This window comes from Piliocolobus tephrosceles, chromosome 4 (genome assembly GCF_002776525.5).
Source record: "Piliocolobus tephrosceles isolate RC106 chromosome 4, ASM277652v3, whole genome shotgun sequence".
Taxonomy (NCBI): Eukaryota; Metazoa; Chordata; class Mammalia; order Primates; family Cercopithecidae; genus Piliocolobus; species Piliocolobus tephrosceles.
The window spans coordinates 166,293,921-166,312,801 of record NC_045437.1 but is presented as its reverse complement, the minus strand read 5'-3'; the positions used below and the strand labels follow the sequence as shown (position 1 = coordinate 166,312,801).

General features: G+C 32.2%; 1 protein-coding gene across 11 annotated transcripts in view; it reads left to right on the top strand.

Annotated features, from left to right (window-relative positions):
* Positions 1-18,881, top strand: part of CSNK1G3 (casein kinase 1 gamma 3) — a 106,702-nt gene that overhangs the window by 68,501 nt on the left and 19,320 nt on the right. For 6 of the 11 annotated variants that reach the window (XM_023197121.2, XM_026454522.1, XM_026454520.1 and 3 more), the window contains 4 exons: positions 9,092-9,177; positions 9,453-9,537; positions 11,425-11,573; positions 12,299-12,394. In XM_023197121.2, coding sequence (XP_023052889.1) covers positions 9,092-9,177; positions 9,453-9,537; positions 11,425-11,573; positions 12,299-12,394 — 416 coding nt within the window. The remainder of the gene's footprint in view (positions 1-9,091; positions 9,178-9,452; positions 9,538-11,424; positions 11,574-12,298; positions 12,395-18,881) is intronic. The other 5 variants (XM_023197132.2, XM_026454523.1, XM_026454521.1 and 2 more) reach the window with 1 other exon arrangement.

The window sequence follows — 18,881 nt, the reverse complement described above, 5'->3', positions numbered from 1 at the left end:
GGAAGTCGTCTAGTCCAACTTTCAGATCCTGATCTTAGCTTTTTCTCTAACCATTCTCCTCAGCCTTAGCTATTCTATAGAGCATGTCCCTGCTCTGTCTCTCAATCATAACTCAGTAGGTTGTGGCATCTTTCCTGACAGCTGACCTGACTGTAGGCTTATGGTATTTTTTGTTTTCAGACATCTGAAATGCCTGAGAAATGTAAATTTACTGTTGTTTTTTTTTTTTTTTTTTTTTTTTTTTAAGAAAAGTAAGTTTCAAATATTTAAAATTAAAAAACACGAGTTTTATTCAGTTAATATGTTCAGGGAGTAGCTTTCAATAGCTGACTTTCCTGATAGATTTAAAAATATGATTGGGTAGCTATACAACTTTTGGGATTGTGACTTCTATTAAAACCAGGCACACTTTATTTACATGTGCAGTGACTGTGAGAAATTTTCATTTTATGGGAGTTGTTAGCGGACTATTTTATAACAACTAACAAAGGTTCACCACTATTTTATTGTGAGACGTGAAGTCACAACTTCCTGAGGGCCTAGTGTTCCTTATCTGAACAATGGTAAATGTAACAGCATTCTATTTGTAGAAATGGCAAAATGAGTGTGATATGTTTGTCATTGTTAGGAAAAGTCATCAGTTCCTGGGAAATGAGATTTAACTATTATAATAATCTCTCTCTACTATTTCAGGAATAAAACAAAAATTTATTTATTTGGCAGGTATAGCAAACAACGAATGTTTAATGTTTACTTTTCCCCATTTATAAACACCCTCAGTTTTCATGTAAAACTCAGGAGTAGGTGGGTAATATTAACAGCTAAAAAATTTTGTGTCTAAAATTATATGAATTCCTATTTAAAAATTAAGAGTAAGCTAAGGTAATATGAATTTGGATGCTGAGGAACTAAAACATTTGGTAAATTGTGATGCCTTTGGTCATGGAATACATAGTGGTGTTTTAAGTTTAGAGTACTTGGTTTTGTGAGGAGTCAGGAAGAGATAAAGAAGGAAAAGGAGCAGATAAAACATGACATTTTAATGTGATTTTAATTTGTGCATATCTTATTTCTGCCCTCCCTGCTTTGCCTGGATCTTGGTGATTACTTTTAAAGCCTTATTCATTCACCCATCTTTCCATCCATTCATTCATTCTTAGGCACTCAAGGACTTCTTGCTCATATGAACTTTTCAAAATAGAGAGTTTGGTCAAAGGAACATTATATGGGTTTGTAAGTATTTTTCCTTTTTGGAGACTGACACTATCTTAGACTTAAAAAGGAAAAAGATGTTCCTAATATAATAATATAGAAGAATAGTGTAAAATCACATAATAGGAATTAACATTTTATTTTTGTAGTATCTGTTGATCTTAACTAGGTGATTTATGTTTAGAAGGCAGATGTTGCAGTTCACATTTATACCTTTCTTATATCTGCTTAAGTCTCTGTCCAAGATGCAATCTTGATAATGCTTTGTGTTACAGATGTGGATTTCCATGGTGTCCTTGCATGAAAACTTTCTTTAGTGTTGTCATATTGAATTATTTTTGTGTTACATCTGATCATGTGTCTACTTTTTAATACCTTTTTAAAGACTTTTGTCAGCTGCCTTGAAACCTCATAATCTTCCTTTGGATGACTTGTTTTTCCCTTTTATGTCTTCTCTTGTTGAAGTCATTTGATATTAAGTAAATAATGTCTATTTCTCTTTGATGAGTAGTCTTGAAATAAAAATCAAGTCTTTTATTTTAAAATTTTTATTTATTATTCAAGAATAAAAAAAACTAGCATTTGAGGGATAAGTTGGGAGTTGCTTCGTAAGTGTTAGTAAAAACCTGTGTTCATAGAAGAATGATGTTTCAAGCTTCTAAGTGGTAAGTTCTCTGAATAGGAGAGAAGGAACCACATAATTACGGTGTTCCAAAAATGCCTTCTTTCTGTGCTATCATTCTGTGGTGTGATTCATATAATTTAATTTCTGGGTTAATTGTCTCAATTTCTGAGGCCTGTTCTTTAAGCTGCTCACACAGCTTTTCTGCAGTTCAAAAACATGTATTTACATTTTGTAATTTTAACAGTTTAAAATGTATTGTATAATGTCTTGTTAGAGTATAATGAACATAATTGATATTTTCTTGATGTTTCAGGGTATAGTTTTTTAATATGATTGCTATTATATAGCAATATTCTCAAGATCAGTTGGAGAAGGTTAGGATGGATATCTGTATTTAAATAAATTTGGAGACAATTTTATTTATACTTTTTTTTTTTTTCTTGAGATGGAGTCTCGCTCTGTCGCCCAGGCTGGAGTGCAGTGGTGCGATCTCTGCTCACTGCAAGTTGCACCACCTCCCAGGGTAACGCCATTCTCCTGCCTCAGCCTCCCAAGCAGCTGGGACTACAGGCGCCCACCACCACGCCCTGCTAATTTTTTTGTATTTTTAGTAGAGTCGGGGTTTCACCGTGTTCGCCAGGATGGTCTCGATCTCCTGACCTCGTGATCCGCCCGCCTTGGCCTCCCAAAGTGCTGGGATTACAGGCGTGAGCCACCACTCCCGGCCTTATTTATACTTTGTAATAGATCCTCTCTCTCTCTCTGTGTTTTTTTTTTTTTTTTGACTTTCACCTGTGTTATCCCTTACTTTTTGATATTGTATGTAGTATAGCTACTGCTGGCAATACTTTGCTTTTCTCTACCTTTGGTTTACTTCTTTTGACCTTGTCACCAAACTTACTAGAATTATGTCTAAATTAAGAGAACTAGATTTCAGAAGAACTTTAGGAATTAAGTGAATGCATGTACTGGGTTCAGTTGCACAGAAAACTTTTATTTCTAAGTTTTCTTTATATTACTAGATTCAGTGTTTAGTGAACTGTTGCTGTATATTGTCTTGCATAATTGTGTTTTGTTCTTTTCCTTTTTAGGTTTTGTTCTCCCTCTTTTTATTTTTTATTTTTTCAAAATCCTTGTTATATAATTTTGAAAACTGAGCTCAATGAATCTTGAGGAAGATGTATTTTTGTTTTTTTTTAGGGTAGTGCCAACTAAAGTAACTTTTAATATTTAAGAAGGAAATATGAAGTGAACCTTTTACTTCCTTGTAGTAGATAATGTGTATCTTTTTTTTTTTTTTTACTTATAAGAAATGATTTAAACTTTCTTCAGGGAGAATTTTTGTTGTTTGAGCTGTCTTCTTTGTCTTCTCATGTCCCTACTTAGGTTAGCCAACATGTTCTTTTGGCCTCATTGTTTTTCATTATGTTAGAAAATGCAGTAGTAACTTTATTTTTGCAAATATATGCATGTATCATAGAAAATTTTCTGTTTCTATGTGAGGCGTCGATAAATTTGAGTTAACGAAAAAGGGAATATTTTTCTGTTGAAAATTGAATTGAAATTTCAATTGAAATAGAAACAGTGCTAGGCAAGTGAGTAATGAAATCAGATTAAAAAATAATAATAATATTGAGATATAAGGGTAGAATTTTTAAATAGAAAAGCATTGCAGAAGGTTTCCAGTCAACATTTGATTAAGTGATGAAATGCTTTCCAAAATGAAAGAAATGTAGACAAGTGGGCTGAAATCTTGCCCTTCACTTATTAGGTACCTAGTTTTGAAGTAGTCACTTAATCTTTCTGAGCTTTACTTTCCTTATTTGGAATTACAAATAACTGTTTTCAGTGTAGCTGTAATTTTGAAAGATAGTGTATATAAAGCATGGACACAGACGCTTAATACGTGTTGATTATTTTGTCTGGTATATATATTCCTGAAGAGGAAAATTTTAATTGACTGTGTACCTTTTTAAATTGGTTTCAAGACCTTTTTAAAAGAATCTTTAATGATACCTATTGTAAAGAAAAATAATGACTTTCTGGTTTCCTTAGGTGCTCACAGCAAGAGTTCTTATAATGATTCTTGGCCTTGTGGAAAAACATTCGTTTTCAAACAGGCCTTTGTAGTTAAGTGCTTTAAAAAATGTGAACAGGGTTTAATAAGGGCCAGATTACTGTTGGGATATTTTTTTCATGATAAAAGAACTACTAAAGACCCTAGGGGGTGTTCTTTAGTTACTGTGTTTCAAAAATAAAGCCTTCCTGTGATTTCTGTAACTTACTACATGGTAAAATGTATTTCCAGATATGTCATTTGGTGAAAGAACACAAAGAAAGGAATTATGAGGGTCAAGAGCATTTCAGACTGAGTTTTAGTAGTAGATTTATTTTACTAGCTAATATTTATGGCTTGAATTTTGAAATGCTTTGTGGGTTATGAGACTAATACTGTTCTCTGATAGAACCATGTAGGTGAGATCACCTTATGACCGTGGCTTATTAGTACTATGTGACTAAAGCTCCTCTTGGATAGAATTCAAAGAGGAATTGCCTTTTATATTGAGTTTCTCTCCTTAACAAAGAGTCTTACTGTAGGGCTCAGCATACTTTTACTTGTACTGTATTTTAAGTTTCTTAAACTATATGCATATAATATATGTCTTGCATATACACTGATAAATGTGTCCCTACTGTACTGTATTTTAAGTTCTTTAAACTATATGCATACATAGTCTTGCATATACATTGATAAATGTATCCCTACATATTTCGTGTTTTTTGATGCTGTTGTAAAGGTACTGGTTTTAAAATTCAATTTTCACTTACTCGTTGTGAGTATAGAAATCCAGTTGATTTTTATTTTTATTTTGTAGAGACAGGGTCTTGCTCTGTTGCCCGGGCTGGAATGCAGTGGTGCAACCATGGCTCCCTGCAACCTCATCTTCCTAGGCTCAAGGAATCCTCCCACCTCAGCCTCCCTAGTAGCTGGGACTATAGGTGCATGCCAACACACCCAGTCACCAGCTAATTAAAAAAAATTTTTTTTTCGTAAAGTTGGGGTTTCTCTGTGTTGCCCAAGCTAGTGTTGAACTCCTGGTCTCAGGCTATCCTCCTGCCTCGACCTCCCCAAAGTGCTGAGATTACAGGTGTGAGCCACCGAGCCTGGCCCCAGTTGATTTTTATATATTAACCTTATATTCTGTAACCTTGCTAAAACTCACCTACTAGTTGTAATAGACCTTTTGTAGATTATTTAGATTTTTCTACATATACAATCCTGTTGTCTGCAAAGAGCAGTAGTTTTATTTCTTCATTTCCAATCTAAATATCTGTTAATTTTGTTTTCTTTGCTTCTTTGTACCGGCAAGAACTTCCAGTACAATACTGAATAGAAAGGGTAAGAGTGGACATCTTTGTTCGTTCCTGATCTTAGGAGTGTCTTTTATCATTTAAGAATTATATTAGTTGACATTTTTCATAGCTGTTGTCAGGATGAAGTTGCCCTGTAGTTCCTAGTTTGCTGAGAGTTTTTTAAAATCATTAATACATGTTGAATTTTGTCAAGTGCTTTTTCTGTATCTGAGATGATGATATGATTTATATTTTATTCTATTAATTTGGTGAATTACATTGATTGATTTTTAAAAGTTAAACCAAACCTACATTCCTAGGATGAGCCTTACTTAGTCATGAGGTATTATCTTTTTAAGGATTTCGTGTCTGTGTTTATGAGGAATGTTTCTTGTAGTTTCCTTTAATTCTAATGTCTTTATCTGTTTTTGGTAACAGGGTAATGCAGTGAGTTGGGAACTCTTCTAATCCTGAGTTTGTGTAGAATTGGTATTATTCTTTAACTGTTTAATAGGATTCAGTAGCGATGCTATCTGGATTGTATTTTGGGAAGTTTTTAAATAATAAATTTAATTTCTTTAATTGATTCAGAGCTATTTACATTTTCTTCTTGAGGCAGTTTTAGTTATTAGTAGCTTTCAAGATATTTGTCCATTTCATATAAGTTGTTTAATTTATTGGATTGTTTCGTAGTATTCTTTTATCATTCTTTTAATATCTGTGGGATCTGTTCTGATGCCTCCTCTGTTTCTTCTGTTATTGGTAATTGGTGTTTCTTTCTTTTAGCCTGCTAAGAAGATTAATGATTTTATTGAACTTTCCAGTCCAGCTTTTGTTTTCATTGGTTTTCATTACTGATTGTCCATTGGTCATTGTCTCGTCATTGATTTCCTCATTTGTCATTATTTTGTCCTTCTGTTTATTTTGGGTGGTGTTGATATGAAGGCAGATAAAGATAAGTTGGTCAGAATACAGAGTCTGAAATAGACTTATACATAGATAGTTGATTGAATTTTGAGAATGGTGCAAAAGCAACTTGAGGGGAAAGGATAGTTTTGCCGAGAAACTACACGAGAGTAGCTAGATATCAGTTTGAAAAAAATAAATCTAAATCCTTACTCCACACCGAAAGCAAAAAAAAATTACTTCAAAATGAATAATAGGTTTAAATGTAGGAACCATAACTATAAAATTTCTAGAAGAAAAAACAGGAGAAGATCTTTGTGGTCCTGTGAGTAGAGATTTCCTAGATTGGACATCAAAAAGTATAAAAAATAAGAGGAAAAAAACCCTGATAAATTGGACGTCATCAAAATGTAAAATTTCTTTTAAACCTACTCTTAAGGAAACAAAAAAATAGCAAACTGTTTTCTTGGAGGGAAAAGGTATTGGCAAAACGTATCTGAAAATAACTTGTATCCAGAATATACAAGGAACTATTACAACTGTTTAATAAGACAACCCAATTTATTAAATGGGCAAACGCATGAAATAAAGTTCAACGTTAGTCACCAGTGAAATGCAAGTTAAGTCAGTTAACCCATACTTTGAAGTTTGCTTTTCTGAAAGGATTTATCACTGCTTATACTTCATAGCCACTAGCATGGCTAAAATTTAGAAGACCGTACTAAAGGTTGGACAGGTTATGAAACAACTGAAACTCCCATACATTGCTGGTAGAAATGTGAAATGACCCAATCCCTTTGGAAAAACGGTATAGAAGGTTTTTATAAAGTTAAATCTATACTTACAACATCATATTGCAATCCCCTTTCTAGATATTAACCCAACATAAATGAAAACCTATGTCAACATAGACTAGTACAAGAAGAATGTTCATAACAGCTTTATTCACAATAGCCCCGAACTGGAACCTACTCAAATGTCTGTCAACAGATGAGTAAACACATTTTAATGTACTACTCAGCATTAAAAAGTAATGAGGTATGATTGTACATAACAACATGAATAAATCCTGAAAACTTAGTAAGTGAAAGAATTTGGACACGAATCTATACTGTATGATTCCATTCATGTGCACCTGTCTAATCTGTAGTGATGAAAGGAGATAAGTGGTTGCCTGAGGCCGATGGTATTGTGGGAGTTGGAGGAGAGTAATAGGCAGGAGACATTAGGAAACCTTTTGGAGCATTAGAAATGCCTTTTGATTGTGGTAGTAGTTGTGCAGGTGTGTGTGTTGTTAAAACTTATCAGACTATACCCTTAAGACTACCAGAATCTAATGAAGTCAAGTTTTTGTTATAAAAGTCATAACTTTTTTTTCATATTCTCATCCCCACTTTCATTAGTGGATGTAGGGACTTTAAGGCCACTACTTATTTTGGAAAATTTGCTATTTTTAATAGCGTATACTTATATTTTATAACAAAAAGTACAAGAAATAAAAAAAAAAACTCTCCATTATATCATATTTTTAGCTTGTGAAATGGCAAGTTGAAATCTCTTCTCTAGTCTTCCAGTCTTGTAGCCTTAATGACTACCAATTTTGCTGTATACTTCTTCAACTTGCAGTCTGGTGGAAGTATATATATGGATTAAATAAAAGCAAACATAGTATCTTTAAATCATAACAAGTGTTATTAAAAACAAGTGTATTCATCTGTTTTCATGCTGCTGCTGCTGCTGATAAAGATATACCTGAGACTGGGCAGTTTACAAAAGAAAGAGGTTTAATGGACTTACAGTTCCACATGGCTGGGGAGGCCTCACAGTCATGGCGGAAGGCAAGGAGGAGCAAGTCACATCTCATGTGGCTGGCGGCAGGCAAAGAGAGAGCTTGTGCAGGGAAACTCCTTATAAAACCATCAGGTCTCATAAGACTTATTCACTATCACGAGAACAGCGTGGGAAAAACCTGCCCCCATGATTCAGTTACCTCCCACTGCGTCCCTCTCACAACACATGGGAATTCAAGATGAGATTTGGATGTAAACACAGCCAAACCATATCAACAAGTATAGAATGTTTACACAGTAAAAATCAGAACCTTTTCTGACCCTTCATCCTAGTTCAGATCCATACTTTCAAAAGTTTGCTTTTCTGAAAGCATTGAGTACTGCCTAGATAGTATGGTTGTTCATGTGGATAAAACATCTTGCACATAAACATCCTCTTATTAAAGTGTTTTCTCATTGATAGTTAGCATTTTGGTATTATTTTGAAATATCAAGAAATCTTAAGTATTTAACTTCAGTGACAGAAAAATTGAAATATCAGTCAGCAAATATTTATAAGCATCTCCCTGAGCCTTTGTCTGTGATCTTTATTCACGTATGTGCTAAATGACATTTTGTTACAACAACTTGAAAACGACAGTTTGGTCAAGCAGTATTTTTGGTGATAGTGAAGGGGTTATTAAGGTTGGTATGTGTCAAACACAAGTCTTTCTTAAAATACATTAAACACAATACCCCATAATCGTTTAATTTAATGGAGAATATTTATCATGGACGTTTTGTGCTCATATAACTTTAGGAAATGCAGGTTGAAAAAGTTAAACATATTAAACTCTAGACTTCTCGGAAGTTTTAATATGTTACCTTCTGAATCTTTAAGACAGAGCTATAGTATATAGTGACTGACTGACCATGGAACTCTTTTCCCCTTGGCCTGTACTTCCATGAATAGATATTTAAGCAGAAAAATAAATCTCTAACAGCATCTAAAAATTATAAAGGAATATTTTAAAGATGCACAATAATCTTAATGTAAAAACATTATATAGATATAATTTATCACTTATAGGTACTATATCTGTATTTTGTATTTATATGTTGAACTTTTGGAAATTAATTTATACATAATGAAAGAACAAACTCTCCATTCTTCCATCCTTGACTGTTAGAGAAAAGTGAAATTTATCTTTCTTTTATATTTCAGAACAAAGTAGAAGAGATGATTTAGAAGCTTTAGGTCATATGTTCATGTATTTTCTGAGAGGCAGTCTTCCTTGGCAAGGCTTAAAGGTAATTGTTTTTGTGTTTCTTTATTGAATTTCATGAAATGTGAAGATATTAAGGTCCTCTCTTCCAAGTAAACAATTTTCATATTTTAACATTTTATTTTGTAAGTAGGCATCAGGGCTTACTGTGTTGCCCAGGCTGGTCTCAAACTCCTGGGCTCAAGCATTCCTTCTGCCTTGGCCTTCCAAAGCTCTGGGATTACAGGCTACCGTGTGCAGCCCCAGCTAAATAATTTTTAAATTACCACATTCTCAAGATTTTTTTTTTTTCTGTTTTAGGCTGACACATTAAAAGAGAGGTATCAGAAAATTGGAGATACAAAACGGGCTACACCAATAGAAGTGTTATGTGAAAATTTTCCAGGTAATGAATAATGTGAGGTTGATACATTATATACAGAAAACTAGAAATGCTAATTTTTATTGCTTAAGTTTATAAATTTTTTTCTATGCTTTAAAAAAAAAAAGAGCTAAAAATATGATTTAAAGGATGTCAGCATTTGATGCCAAACCCACAGGAACACTTTGTACCTTTGCTTTGCAAATGGTATTAATGGAAGAAAATCCTATCTGTTAATAGTGTTGATCAGTACCAGCTGAAGTAATATTTTCTTTAGTGATATACTTTTAATAAGTTAAAATTTTTGCTGAGAAATGCCAGTTACAAAGTTTTGGTATACAGTGTTAGTCATTTGGGTCTCAATGTCAAGCTCAAAGGAGGTATATGAAGTATGATTTGGTTTAGTTTTCAAATTGAACTCATTTAAATTAAGTAAGGCCAGTACAACCTTACTGACCTCACTAGTTTTGGGCTAATTTTATATTGGGGAGCTGTATGCATTTATGAAAAAATTTTGCTTTCAAGTAGATTTATGGCAACTCAAATTAAGCCAACAAAAATTTACTTAAGATTTCTAAATCAATTAAGGAATAAGAATAACTTGTTAGGATATTAAAATGACGACTGTGATTTATTTGTGCAGCCACATTAAGTGAAAAGAGAACTAAATTTGAAGATAAAATACTGAATTCCTATCTCACTTTAGTATTCCCTTGTTCTCCTGTATAATGCTGGCATTATTAATGTAATAAGGATATTATCATCAACATAACGAAAGTAGCTCTTTCTCAAGCTTGTTTATATTATTCATCGACAGCAAACTTTATATATTTTCCTTTCTTGCTATAATATCTAGAAGTAGATTTTTTTAAATGTCGGTTAATAGTACTAGCAGTTTAGGTGTAGGCAGGTAGGATAGTCGTCATTACGGAAGCCTATATAAAGGTGGGAAAATGGGGTTGCCAAATTAAATTGGCCAGGTATTTAGCTAGAAAGTGGAATAGTGGGAGAGTCACCACATAAAGAGGGCCACTGCGTACCACTTTTATTGCCTCATTGTACTGGGTGTGATCTTTTTTCTACTGGCTGGGGCTGCTTGTGAATGCTAGGTGTAACTTACCATCTCTTACTGTAGTGATTTTCTGTGCCCTGTAGTGATGGTGAAATGCCCTGCTTTACTAATTGCTCACCATTTTGCCTGTTTTTTTTTTTTATATATATATTTTTTTGTTTTTCTTCTGAAAAGTATTACCCTTAAAAATACTTATATCTAATACATTTGAGAATTACAATAGCATGCAGAGATTTGTATGTTGCCAAATAATTGTTAAATATCTGACTGGAAATTAAGAGAAGACTTACACTGTGCTCTTCTGTTATGTTTTTGAGATTTGTTTTAGCTTTCCTTTGTTAGCTTAATTGGTTAGAATACTGCTCAAAACCAAGCTTAGGAATTTGAATTCTCTATTAGTTAGTTGCTGTATGTCACTGATTTTAAAGGAAATCCAGCAGGCCAATACAGACGCTTTCATATAAATCAGTTCTCACCAGTATTTTGAATAAAATTTTAAATTTGTAAACTGAATATGATGCTTTCTGCTTATTCAAATTCTCATACTGTCAAATATTAAAAATAATCTTATAAAAATAAAAATTTTAGCTTTTCCTAATGAAATGAAGCAAAAATAGTGGTTGTTAAACTAAACCTCTCATTTTTCTTGTGTCTATATTCTCTTCCTTCTTTTCCTCTTTTTTATTTTGTTGTAATTTAACTTAGAAAAATTTAAATTGCAATATAATTTTGTTACTTTTCAAGTGTTTTTATATAATACAATGTGCTTTTAGATACTTAATTTTATTATTGAGTATTAAAGAAAAGTATAGTCCAAATAATTTTTATATTATTTCTAGAAGAAATGGCAACATATCTTCGTTATGTAAGAAGGCTAGATTTTTTTGAAAAACCAGACTATGACTACTTAAGAAAGCTTTTTACTGACTTGTTTGATCGAAAAGGATATATGTTTGATTATGAATATGACTGGATTGGTAAACAGTTGGTGAGTATTCTACATAATAAAATATTATTTATAGTATCTGTTGTCTTTTTAATAGTACAGTATCTTCAGTTGAAAAGAGTGGAGAACAAATAGTTGTTTTAAAGTATTCATTTTATTGTTTTTTAAAGGACGTTTCTGCAGGTAGCACCGTACTAGTATTCTTGGAGTTTTTCAAAAGCCCTACATCTGGATTCTTTGCCTTGTAGCATGAAGAGTTACTTTTAACTTTCCATCCTGATTTAGTTCTTAATAATTTAATACTTTAATACCTTCATGAAAATTAAAATTTGTATAAGTCTCTTCAAGTCAAAATATTGGAAATAAGCAATTTTAATAGTTTTTAAAAATTCTTTTAATTTTCTTAAAAGTTGATTTATACATTTGCTTTGGAAATGAGAGGCATAAACATACACATTTTTATCATTTTGATATGAAAATGTAACCTAAAAGTGATGACAGCATTAGAAGATCTTTTGTAGATGTAAAAATAAGTACTTCATAAAGAATTTAAATATTTTAAAAACACTTTAAAAACTAGGTATATTCTCTTTGCTTTACCTTCTTAGCTTTAACAACCTATTTTGAGAATGATACCTTTACTTAAAGCCTTAGTTTATTTAACAGTCTTTTGTTTTTTCCTTAATTCTTTTAAGCAGATAAATAAATGATTTTAAATAAGATTTCTGAAATAGAATGTATTGATACCAATTGTTACTGTATTGTAGCCTACTCCAGTGGGTGCAGTTCAGCAAGATCCTGCTCTGTCATCAAACAGAGAAGCACATCAACACAGAGATAAGATGCAACAATCCAAAAACCAGGTTTGCTGCCCTTTAGATATGAAATATCTTCCTTTCATGATTGAAACATACACTTTTTTCTTCAATAGATTAAAACATACTGAAGGATTGAAAATACATATTTTTAATAGATAAACTATTTTCTCTTAATTTTCACTGTTTATTAGTTTAATAACAGCATTAAAATGTTTAAGCATAAATCCCTAATTAATAATACAAATTAGTGTAAACTGAGCAATATTTCATATTCTGTTAGAATGGGAGTGTTTGGATACCCTATTGGAATGAATTGTAATAGCGCTTGATCTTTCTAACTGTAGTTTAGTTCAGTAAATTATTGAATTTCTGCTATTGTAAAGCTACTATTCTACACATTATAGCAATTAAGAAGTAAAGAAGAACGTGTAACCTTTAAGAATGATTTTGTCACCAGTGACTAAAAGCAGTGTTGTAGCTAAGAGCTCACTCAATTCTCTAGAATCAGGCATACATGGATATGGCTTGACCCTGGGCAAATAAGTTAATCTCTCAAAGCCTCAGTTTCCTCATCTATAAAATGGAAATAATGCATGTTAATTTGTAGCATAAATAAGCTTTCATTCAATCAAAACTCTTGTGTCTGCTGTTACTGTTATCATTATTATTACAATAAATACAGAAATAACTATATTTAAAAAGAGAATAAGTTATATTACACGAAACACTAATAAAGTGCCATGGAGGAGATCATATGTGGGGCTCTATGAAGATTTTATGGAAAAGGTAGCTTTTGACACAAACCCAGAGAATGAATGGAATTTTTAAAGGGAAATGAAGAAATGAGGGCATTTTGGGGAGAGTGAATAATATAAAATATGAAGCAGAAGTTTAAAAATAGAGAATTTGAGGAATAGCAAGCGGTTCGATTTGTTTGGAGCAGAGAGTAGGTAGAGATGGATTAGAGAGTGAGTAGAGAGTCAGTCTGAGATAAGGCATAGAAGTTGATCAAGTAGAGAGTTCATGTTTCCTGGCCAGGTAAAGGAATGGAAAGCTGTTGAAATTTTGGGCAATGTTTTAATTTCTCTCTCTGTCTCTTTTTTTTTGTAAGAAAGTTTTATTGAAGGCATCTTTGACTTAAAAATTTTGCTATCACGGCTGAGTTAAGGAGTGTCTAGAAATTTTCTGTTACAACCCTTTCTGGAGAAAGATAGCGTGCCATCCTTTTTTACTTTTATATTGTTTATCCCATCAAAGTTTAAGTGAAGATTAAAGATAAAAACAGGATGAAAATCAAAAGAAAGAACACCACTTGTTAAAAATCATAGCAAAATAAAATGCTACATTTTAGGGAGTGTTTAACAATATTATGCTGTAAATCATGGCCAATTTTAAAAGATTAATATTACATTTTTGACTTAGAAAAATTGGTACTATAAAGCATCTCATACATAAATTACTTCATATATAAATTAAAATTAGTTGACAGCTGGAGTGCTGTGAAAAGATTCTGTATAAAGAAAGAAATGGCTCAGAAGTTGAGACTTAGTTTGTGTTTTATAAACCAGAGTTAATTCCTTGAATGTACTTGGAAGGAGATTAATATGGTATTCCTTGAAATTCTCCACTTGAGCTGTTAGGTATTATAATAAGTGAAATTTCTCTATTGTTGAATTAAATTATAAATCTAACGTTTTAGACTTTTAGTTTTCTACATGTTTCAGACATGTCTTGCTAACTAGATTGTAAGCTCACTGAGAGTGGGAACCATGTTTCATTTGTCCAGTCCTTGTTGCACTAAATGTAGGGTGTATATATGTGTGTGTGTGTGTGTGTGTGTGTATATATGTATGTATATATATAATTTGTAGGCAGTTCTTTAGGATAGCCTTATATATTGAATTTGGGATGTGAATATACAGATTTTCATCATGATAGAAAAGTTGTATATCTAAAAAAATTCTTCTTAAATATCTCTAGACCACTAAGCAGCTTAAGTTCCACGAGAAACCCACAGTTCACAATCCCAGAGGAAGAAAGATTATTTCAAATGACTTAAACCTTTGTAATTCCCGTAGATAAATGATAAATTTAAGTTGAGGGGATCCTGAAATTGTGGGGTACCTGTAATTATTTATTTTCAGGAGAGAACGTGTAGCTCTTACTATATTCTTAGAGAGTTCCACGACTCCAAAATACTGCTGATTGCCCTAGATATTTGTCTCAATTTTAGCATAATTTTTATTCTTTAATCTTTTCTAGACTTGACTTCATCTGATTGATTTCAACTTAAGCTACAAATCTGCTTAATTCTGGTTATGAATTTGGAGGGTTTAATGAAAAGACATTATAGAACTATCATTGTTTTGATGACATACTTTATGCCACAGAGTATGTAATTTTGCATTGTACAATTTAGGAAGCTTAGTGCCAGAACATTTATTCATGTGTCTACTTGAATTTTACATCTCTCCCCTTAAGGTTGCTCTGGCCAACAATATGCTGGAGGGTCCGTATACTCCAATATGCTTGGCACTTTGTGGCAAGATTTTCATGACTTTGTTTGAAAAAGAAAGAAAGAAAGAAAAGAGTACTGAAGGCTTTAGAATATATTTAATTTTGGTAAGGAGCTGGGTAGTATTACTGGAAGAGCGTTAGGCTCTGAGTTGGAATTCCTCTTGTACTCCTTGCTAGGTCTGTGACTGTAGGGAAGTGCTTAATGTCTCACTGTCTTCATCAGTAAAAGGGAATGATAATATCTACCTCAAAATATGATAAAATATAAAGCAGCTAATTCAGAACCACACATGTAATAAAGCTTAAATAGTATATTCTTCTCCCTACTTTTTATTAGTGTTGTCCACATTTTCCTGAAACAGAAGTTGACCCCTATTAAGAAACTACTATTAATTTTACTGGTAGATTATGAATTTCACTGGTTTGTTATTGCCATGCAGATTTGCCAAGGGATCTAAAAACATCAAGAGTTTTCAGATTATTTCATAGACATGGGTTCCTTAATTTGAACCAGATAAAAGGAGATCAAGGAAGCACAGAGATTCATATGTATAGGATTATCACTTAGAAAAAAAAATGTTTGTTTTGTCATATTCTGATAGTATTCTGTATAGTGCTTCTCCCTTTTCAAAGAACTTTTCTGTTTTCTCATATTATTCTCACAATCAGAAATGGGGGACTAAGCAAAAGAGAAAATATTTTTAGAATCTCAGGTACAGTTATTTAAGGGCTGTCATTTGTACCTTGCTAGGAATAGCTCCTCATCAGAAAACCAGTGAAGACCCCTACTGTGTAAAAAATATAGTGGGTGGGCTTCTAGTGTGCCCATGGTTTATTTGGAGTTCTGTCTTGGTCATGGCATTTTTACCTTTCTGGTTCTTTGTTAGTTCATTTATAAAGCTAGAGGGTAGAGTCTGTGATTTCTAAGGTATTTTTACTTCTAAAATTTTATGGTTCTATTTTATTTTTATTGTTGATCATTACACAATTTGACAACTTAGCTAAAATCACTCCACATTCTGTATACAAAGATAACTGCACCATGATTCAGAATAGTAAGGGTATTTTAAATTTCCTTTTATACATTTGTTTTATATATTATGAGGATAAGATGTTTAACATATTGGGTTTTTCTTCTTCCATGCATGCCATATGCATTTAATAAATGGCAGTCGGCAGACCACAGGGCAGCTTGGGACTCCCAGCAGGCAAATCCCCACCATTTGAGAGCTCACCTTGCAGCAGACAGACATGGTGGCTCGGTACAGGTATTTTCTGATTTTTGCATGAGTGATTATTACCCAGGTTTATACAACTAACCCTTTTTTTTGGAACTCATGGCATGATTTCATATCTTAATGGAAAATTTGTTGCTGAACTTCTCTAGCCATAATTCTATTCCTTTGTTATTTAACCAGAAAAGCCAAAATTAACGTGGTCTAGAAAGACCATCAGGAATACCAAGATTTTTCCTTTGTTCATTTTTGCAGCTATATGCAACAATATTTAAGTCATACAGGAGATTAGAAAAACAAACAGTATTATGCTTGAAATAGGTATTAAACTTGACTTTCCAATAATAAGATCAGTCTTTTTAATGCTTTAATTAATAGAACATTTTTATATTTTTTCCCATTCATTGACTTTGCCTGCTTTAAACTTAATCAGTTAAATATCTTTTTTCATCCTTAGTACTCAGAATATACTTTCTGATTAATTGTTCAAATAAACATGACCCTAATTTTTATAATAGCATGTTTTGTTTGTACTTATAAAATATATGAGATGGAAATTTTGATGACAAACGTTTAATACTCCCCTCAATAAATTGTGTGCCTTTTTAGATAAATTTAAAGCACTCCCTTATTTATGATTTGTTTCTTTTCACCTTTTTTATACACTTAGAGACAGCTACTTATATGTACTCAGCCCTCCATTGCCCCGTAAATTTTAATCATTTATGTATATTGTAGAAATAGGGAAAGATTGCTGTATCTTGTATTGTCTTTTAAAATGTTAGTTTAAGGTAATCTAAAAGCTTAAAGTAAGTGAGATAACAAATGTTATCTCAGTACATTTCAATTTAGAATTTTTTTTACATTTTCATTTTTTTCTTTACATATTTTCACGTGAATAATTTGCAATTTTATCAAATTTGCATTTTTCTTAATGTATATATTGAATCAACTGATTCTGTACTCTGGATTCTATTCTTTCTTGATTTGAATTCTAAAAATTAAATCTTATGAGCTCTCATGTCTTTCTCACCATTAAATTTTAGAGGTAATTTAAATTATATAATCAAGTACTTTTGTAGACTTTTGTAGTTTATGGAATTTTCAGTAATGTGTGGTAGACTTATTTGAGTAGATCTATAAAAGTCTAGGGTGAAGGACTTAGAGGCAAGGGTATCTAAATTGTAAAAGTTTTTATGACCTCAATTCATATAGTTAGAAAAGCTAGCCAAGCAAATGATATTATATTTGCATAACACAAACTATATTTTGTACATATCTATATATGTTCATATGGTTTTAAGTTTGTGTGTATGTGTGCAAGTGTTTTGCTCAGTGCAACAATTAAGGCACTATTAGAAAATTTTCCTACCATTTCTGTACCATTACCAGATTTATTTTCTTAGCCTCTTCTTACTCGTATGTGATTCCCTGAGGTGGCTCAAAGGGCGAATTAATTTCATTATTCACTCATTATTTCACTACTTCATGTTTATTGTTTCACATGTTTTCACAGAGATGTTTGAACATTGCTCATTTCTCATTATTTCTAAGAGTTTTCAGCCTACTGAGACTACATCGGACTTCATCCTAATATTCAATAAGTGATCAACTTAATAGATTTCTAGTAATACATAAGTACATAAATACATAGCTAAAACAAAGAATAGTATTTTCATTGACTTCATGTATTTTATAATATTAACTGACACATGATATGATGGCCTAATATGACAGCCTAAGTAGGATCATGCCTGAATCCTTCCCACTCCAAAATAAAGACTGAATTCATTTATAGTTTATGTCCTGTACACTTTCAAAATTATTTGAAAATTTATGATATGACCCTTGTGTAACTGGACTAATGAAATTATAAATTAAAACATAATAAGACCAAAGAAAAGTACCTGAAATTTGAACTAATATTATTGTAATTGAATACTATATTTGATTCTAAATGAAGGCATAAAGGGAAACAATATGTTCTATTAATATTACTCTCATTGTCTGATGGAGGAGAAATAGAGAAAAAAATTTTTAGTAATACAAAAGTATGAGAAGAATTTGCCTTGGGCTTCTTTGTGCAATGATCATTAAATCACCTGTTGAATAAACTTTCAAGCATTGGCTTTGCAGGAGAGGCAAAGACTTTATATGGCAATTAAATTATTCATAACCAACATACTAAGAGTATATCATCGAATAGATATTTTAGGAAAGACATTTCCATAATTAATAGGTAGCTATCTGGTGTTGAAATGTGATACAGATTTAGGATATCCAGAAACAGAATCAACAGTTACTTAAAATGAGCCTTGGTAAAACTATGGCTTTCACTCCTCATCAGTGCAGTCTTTTCCTTGGAACTGATCTTTGCTGTCAGTGCAGCACTGAAAATCATTCCAAGCTGTTTAGAGTTGACATGTAAGATGAAACCTCTTGCCATTTTTGACCTATAGGAAGATCCTCAGATGTTTATTTCACATGTACTTTTAGTGGAAATTACCAGCAGAGTCTAAATTGGAACTCCCTGCCTTTCCAGAATTACTGTATAGCAGACCAGGCATAGAGTTACCGAGTTGATGATGTTGCAGTTAAGAGCCCAAGCTCTGCAGTCAGATTTGAGTTCAAATTCTGTGCCAAGTTTATTTATTAGTAAATGAGGATTTTAACAATTCCTCTACCTTATGGTTTTGTTATGAAAATTTAAAAAAGTAATTAGCATAGAGCTTGAGGCTCAGGAAGTGTTAGATAAGTAGAATCTATTGTTTTTGCAAATT